This window comes from Stegastes partitus, unplaced genomic scaffold (genome assembly GCF_000690725.1).
Source record: "Stegastes partitus isolate 25-593 unplaced genomic scaffold, Stegastes_partitus-1.0.2 Scaffold823, whole genome shotgun sequence".
Classification (NCBI taxonomy): Eukaryota; Metazoa; Chordata; class Actinopteri; family Pomacentridae; genus Stegastes; species Stegastes partitus.
In genome coordinates, this window is record NW_007578554.1 from 72,521 (window position 1) to 78,494 (window position 5,974).

The following is a 5,974-nucleotide window of genomic DNA, read 5'->3' on the forward strand; positions in this document are numbered from 1 at the left end:
GCCGCGCAGCGTGAAGCGTGTGATTGGCGCCGAGGCGAGGTGATGGGGGGGGGAGGGGGGAGGGAGGCGCGAGAGCCGGCGTGTGATTGGCTGCCGGCCACCAGCGGAGAGAACAGGCTGAATGAAGCAGAGTGATGTTCACGGTAAACCGGTTCATGGCTCCGTTCACACCGATTAATACGAATCATGTTCACCGCGGATGGACAGATAATCTCCATTTAGTGAAATTACAGAAAATGTCCCATAAAATCACAGAAAAATATATAATTTACATGTAATAAATATAATCATATATAAAAATATAAGAATGCAATTGAAAAATAAATATTAAAGCTGTTATTCTGCAGATCACCGAACAAAATATATATTTTTAATTTAAAAAAAATATCCAAAGTTGTAAAAAATAAATAAATAAATCAGTATTTTTGTTCTTCTACATTGTTTATTAGCAATTACAGGTATATGTCATAATTTTACCAATTGGTTCTTTTACATTGTTCTTGTAGCAAAAAAGGAAAAAGTTACAGATATTTGTCATCATTTAAAATGAAACCTGTGCATCAAAGATTGCAAGATTAATAAATAAATAAATATATATATGTAAATAAATAAATGAATAAATAAATAAATATTAAGGCTGTTGTTTTTGCAGAGTTTACCTGTTAAATTACTGAAAATATTTAGTAAAATCACAGAAATAAAAATATTAATTTACACCTTAACCATAACAAAAAGTTCTAAACTGTTCACATCATAATTTCACAATAAAGCAATTCGTTGGCAGTGTTTGAGTGTTTTAATTAAATCATTCATTCGTCATCAGTGTGCATGTTAAAAAAAATGTCATGATTTCTGTGGTTTTTATGGTTTGAAGTTCAGTGCATGTAGTTTAACCGACTTTCAAATGTGAAAATTAAAACCATAGAGGTCTGAAGCTGTGGTATCTGCAAACCGACCCACAGACGAGCCGCTCAGCTAATTACTGATGATCCAGATGTTTATATGACTTCATATGATCCAGAACAGCAGCAGCACAGCTACCAGATAACAACAGGAATAATTATTACTTCCTCCACGAGTTACAGCCCCATCATCTTCCTCTCTGAGCTGGAAGACCACAGAAGAAGGCAGATCTGTGTCCTGCTTCTGTCAGAATCTCAACCAGAACCCTGCAAACTAACCGCAGCTGTCGGGCAAATATAAGGAGCCGGAAAGTGCATTTTTATCATTTAAAAACAGATCCCGTGGAGGCAGCATTACTGGGAGCTGTCCTCTTTCATGAGACATTAATTATGGCTGTGAAGGTAGATAGCTTTACTCATGTGAAGTCCTTCAGAGAGCCTCACCAGCCGCAGCACTGATGCATTTAATACCGGGGATGGTGAAAAGTGCCGCTCGGCAGACAGAAGACGTCATTTAGTGGCTTCATACCCGCAGCAGCAGTTATTTCTTTTATTTATAAATGTAGGTGGGAATAAAACAGTAAATGCTGCAGCTTCACCTGCAACACTGAACACGACCACAGAGAACCGCTGAAAGCAAACCCAGCAGACACGGTTCTGCTCCCAACATGGTCCACTCCCGTCATCTAGCGGAGGACGGCGGCCTGTGCAGCACCGCGAACGACTCACTTCTCTTTCTGTGGCGGAACAAACCGCGGACCGAGCCGCTGCAGGGTTTAACCTGATGCCGCCCGTCCTGCCTCCTCCTCTGGGCTTGAACACCGAGCTCCGCCCGCTCAGAGGTAGGTTAGCTCCGCGGCTAGCAGCGGCCGCTAGCTGCCCGCTCCGCGGCTCAACGCTGCTGTTAGCGGCTACAGATGCTAGCAGCGGCCGCTAGCTGCCCGCTCTGCGGCTCAACGCTGCTGTTAGCGGCTACAGATGCTAGCAGCGGCTACAAAACTCGACGACTTGCCGGTTGACATGGATGAAACGTCGGAGGAGAACCGAGCAGCTTCACGCGAACCGGCTGAAGCAGCGAAGCGCAGCTCGCGGCTAACTGTCGTAGCTAAATCAGCGGGGCCAGCCGCAAGTTAGCAGCTTTCAGTGGATATGAACGAATTAACACAGCTGAAGCTAAATCCGAATTACACCAAACATTTAAGGACATTAAATAACCGGCGTCATATGAGGACACAGATAAAACTTCATGTTGGAGCTGCGGTGCTCGGAGCGTTGGTGGTATAGTGGTTAGCATAGCTGCCTTCCAAGCAGTTGACCCGGGTTCGATTCCCGGCCAACGCAAGCTGAGGTTTTAGTTTTTTAAATGTTTACATAGAGATGAATGGTTTTGCGCACAAAAGAAAGAGAAGCAGCTGCTCACGTACATCAAACCAGAATAAAGAAGGACTGAGAGCGGTGAACAAAGGACAGCACCAGAACTGCACCAGAACAGTCCCCGCTGCCCAAAGCTGCCCCCAGCTACCAAAAACATCCTTAATTTCTAAAGACAAGAAGGTGAAAAGACAACTCAGATAATACAGCTGCTCTATGCAGGAGTTAAAAAGATATTTGTTTTTATTGGGGGGGGAAAAAGTATATTAAGGAGTGGACAATGGTAAATCTCACAAAAACAGGCAGTTTGAAGGGAGACTCCCCGTGATCCGGTCCGGACGCCACCTCTGGACATAAAGAGCCGACCCAGTTCATATGATCCAGACAGGTTTCTGGTTTTGCTGGAAAACGTTTGTGTCATTCTGTTGACTGTGTTTGTTGTCGTGTGGCTGCAGCGGCTGAATGAGCGCCATGGGCAGGTACTTCCACAGCGAGGTCCACATCCAGAGTCCGTGGCACCAGGTGCTGGCGGCCTTCTGGCAGCGATACCCGAACCCGTACAGGTAACGCCCCAACACCTGCACGGACACTCGGCCAGGTGTCACTGACCATGGGCTCTTTTTCCTGAGCCTTAAATCATAAATTTAAAAAAATAATAATTTAAATATCTCTGATTATTTATCCTGAAAAAACTACACGATACAAATACAGAAAAGTGTTGACTCCACCAACTGAACATATTTCCCTGTTTTCCGTTTTTAATTCTGAGGAAACACTGCCTGCAGCTCAACCCCAAACTCACAGAATTGTTGTAAAATGACGTCCATCGCAGCAGAGTCGGCGATTTTTTCTCAGTGTGAAAGTTGTGTGAAATTTTTTGTTTTTTGCAGAATCTTTTTACTGCAAACGCTTCTTTTTTTTCTTTTTTTTTTTTAAAGGGATGCATAAAGTGACTTTGTTGAACTATCCAGATTTTTAGCTGCAATTTAGATGCACGGTGCATTCAGGGACCGTGGGAAAGCTGACAGTCGGATTTATTTATTTTTTATTTTTTAGAATATAATAGAGTTTCTTTATTGCCGCTGCACAGCTTAAACAAGGCAGCGATCCTGTCAGTGCGAAAACCCTAAGAACTGTGTAGATATAGAATCTAGTAGAAGAAAGAGGATGTGTGAGTTTGTGTTTTAACAGTTTGTGTTTCTGACAAATGGTGGAATTAGAACGCTTCTGACGACCCGTTCTGACCTTGTCTCGGTGGAGGAAATGCCACAGAACGTGCTCAAACGTCTTTCCTTGGTTCTCAGCGCCCACGTCCTGACGGAGGACGTCCTGTACCGCGAGGTCACCCCCAGCAACCACCTGCTATCACGGCGACTGCTGACCAAGACCAACCGGCTGCCGGGCTGGGCCGAGCGCGTCTTCCCCGCCCACCTGTCGCGGGCCGTCTACGTCCTGGAGGACTCCATCGTGGACCCCGACGCCAACACGCTCACCACCAAGACCTGGAACCTGAACCACAACACGCTGATGGTGAGCAGCGACGCACCTGCGCAGGTGTGTTGCCTGTAGAGGGCGTCCACACCTGGTTAGAGCAGGGATCTCCAGGTTTTAGATGTCACTGCCACACACCTGACTCACACTAATGGATCACTAACAGACTTGTGTAGAACTTGACAACCAGCTGCTGGAGATCCATTAGTGTGAGTCAGGTGTGCTGCAGAACCGTCTAGAACCTGCAGGACAGTAGATCAGGAGGCCCGGAGCTGGAGATCCCTGGTTAGACCAACACCAACGCGTACATGCATAAGAGTGAATACACATTTCAACAGACGTGGCTGAAAGCTGCAGCGCTTCAGGCCCGAACACCAAACCATCTCTGAAACATAAAGTTACTCCAAACTTCTTTTTTTAATCACAAATTGTGGATATTTAAATTTGAGCTTAATGAATTCATTTCAGAGACACAGATCTGCTGGGGTTTTTTTCAAATTGTTTCAGGAACAACATCTTAGAAACTATTGAAGTTAAAACCCTGAAACGTTCACTTTTATCTCTCATCATGTCGTTGACTCAGACTCTGTCATATCGGACCAGTAGGTCAGATGATCTCTGGTTCTGGGGGAGTTGAAGCCGTCGTTAAAAGTAGTTTACATGTTAAAAAAATATCTGGCCACAGCTGTAAAAAATCTGTACTTTTATATAGTCTGACCATAAAATGACACTGATCCCAATATGTAAACAAAACTACAGTCAGTATTTAAAATAAACATGGTAAATTTAACTTTCACACAGCTGCAAATATCACAGAGGAAAAGTATTTAATGACACGTTAACTGTTAGACAAACAAACAATAAACAAGCCAAAGCTGTAAAAAAATAAATAAATCTGTATTTTTACAGACGGTCATTCCGTCCTTCCGGTTGACCTTTGAGAGTTCTACACCGTTAAAACCACCCATTGCCGTTACCTGTCAGGTGACCTGTAAACCCCACCCCCCGCCTCAGCCGACCAACCGGTGCCCTGGACGCTCACAGCCCCTCTGCACCGATTGGTCGGCTGCCTGGCGGGTGTCGGTCGGGCCGTGACCGCGGTTGGGTCTCTCCCCAGACGGTGGTGGAGCGCTGCCTGTTCGAGGGGGACCGCGGTCGGCCATCTTGGACCCGGCTGAGGAGGGAGGCGTGGATCTGCTCGGCGGTCTACGGCCTGGCCCGGCCCATTCAGGTGAGAAATAGTCCGCTCGGTTCCATTCTGGATCAGCGATGGTTTGTGTCAGAGTTTATTGTTCTCCTGATTCTAATAAACCGGCTTCAACCTGTAGAAATGTCAAGAAACAAATAAAAGATCGACTGAATCGGGCTTCTTTCCCAGTCGTGCGAGCAGCGCCACCTACTGGACTGCATGGGTTTCACCAGGACGCCACTTATGACTTCCACACACAGTTCTAACCAACAAGTTCTAGGTTTCAAGGTTCATTCAAGACAAGATGTGACTTTATGTCCTACAACTTTAAAGGCTTATTTCAGCCAACATGCCACGCAGCTACTTTCCTTCTGTGATTCAAACTGGTTGCTCAGAGCTGCTTTCAGACAAACTGTGTAATTCAGTCACGATCAGGTGAAGTGACGACATCATAAGAAACACATTAACGTGAATGGATGCAGCGCTGATGACGGAATGGATCCCATCACCAAGCCACAGTTTGTCGTCACTGATACCAGCTGTCGTCCACCTGGGCCCCATGTCGAGGTCTTCAGGACTCGTCCGACTCAGTAGGCGACATGAACACGACAGATCGTGAAGCTCTGCAGACGCTCGACTCCGCGGTGGATCCAGAAGGTGGCGCTACGCGATGGTAAATGTTGGCACTGCTGCTGTTTAATTCTCTCTGTTTCTGCTGCAGGAGTTTGGTCTGGCCAGGTTCAAAAGCAACCAAGCTAAAGCCATGAGGGGGCTGGAGTTCGCTCTGTCCAGGATACAGAGTAAGAACCACATTTGCTCTCTTTACTGGAACCTTGAATGAGTTCAGATTAACCAGAAGGGCTTTTCCAATCAATTTTATAACCAGCTATGTGCATCAACATGATGAGATATATCAAGGTTCCAATACATAAACACTGGACATTAGAAAATAGTTTCCTACAGAGTGAGTCCTGTCTGTAGATGGTTCTGGTAGGTTCTGGAGGTAAAACGGTCCTTCCAT

General features: G+C 45.6%; 1 protein-coding gene and 1 non-coding gene across 3 annotated transcripts in view; both read left to right on the top strand.

Moving 5' to 3' along the window:
* Nucleotides 1–1,662: 1,662 nt before the first annotated feature.
* Nucleotides 1,663–5,974, top strand: part of prelid1b (PRELI domain containing 1b) — a 6,533-nt gene continuing 2,221 nt past the window's right edge. The window contains exons 1-5 of one of the 2 annotated variants that reach the window (XM_008292651.1): nucleotides 1,663–1,744; nucleotides 2,729–2,836; nucleotides 3,578–3,803; nucleotides 4,882–4,995; nucleotides 5,675–5,753. In XM_008292651.1, the coding sequence (XP_008290873.1) occupies nucleotides 2,736–2,836; nucleotides 3,578–3,803; nucleotides 4,882–4,995; nucleotides 5,675–5,753 (520 nt within the window). In that variant the 5' untranslated portion in view covers nucleotides 1,663–1,744; nucleotides 2,729–2,735. The remainder of the gene's footprint in view (nucleotides 1,745–2,728; nucleotides 2,837–3,577; nucleotides 3,804–4,881; nucleotides 4,996–5,674; nucleotides 5,754–5,974) is intronic. The other variant, XM_008292650.1, reaches the window with a different exon arrangement.
* trnag-ucc (transfer RNA glycine (anticodon UCC)) lies at nucleotides 2,172–2,243 on the top strand. The gene has a single exon. It is a non-coding gene; the product is annotated as a tRNA-Gly (tRNA).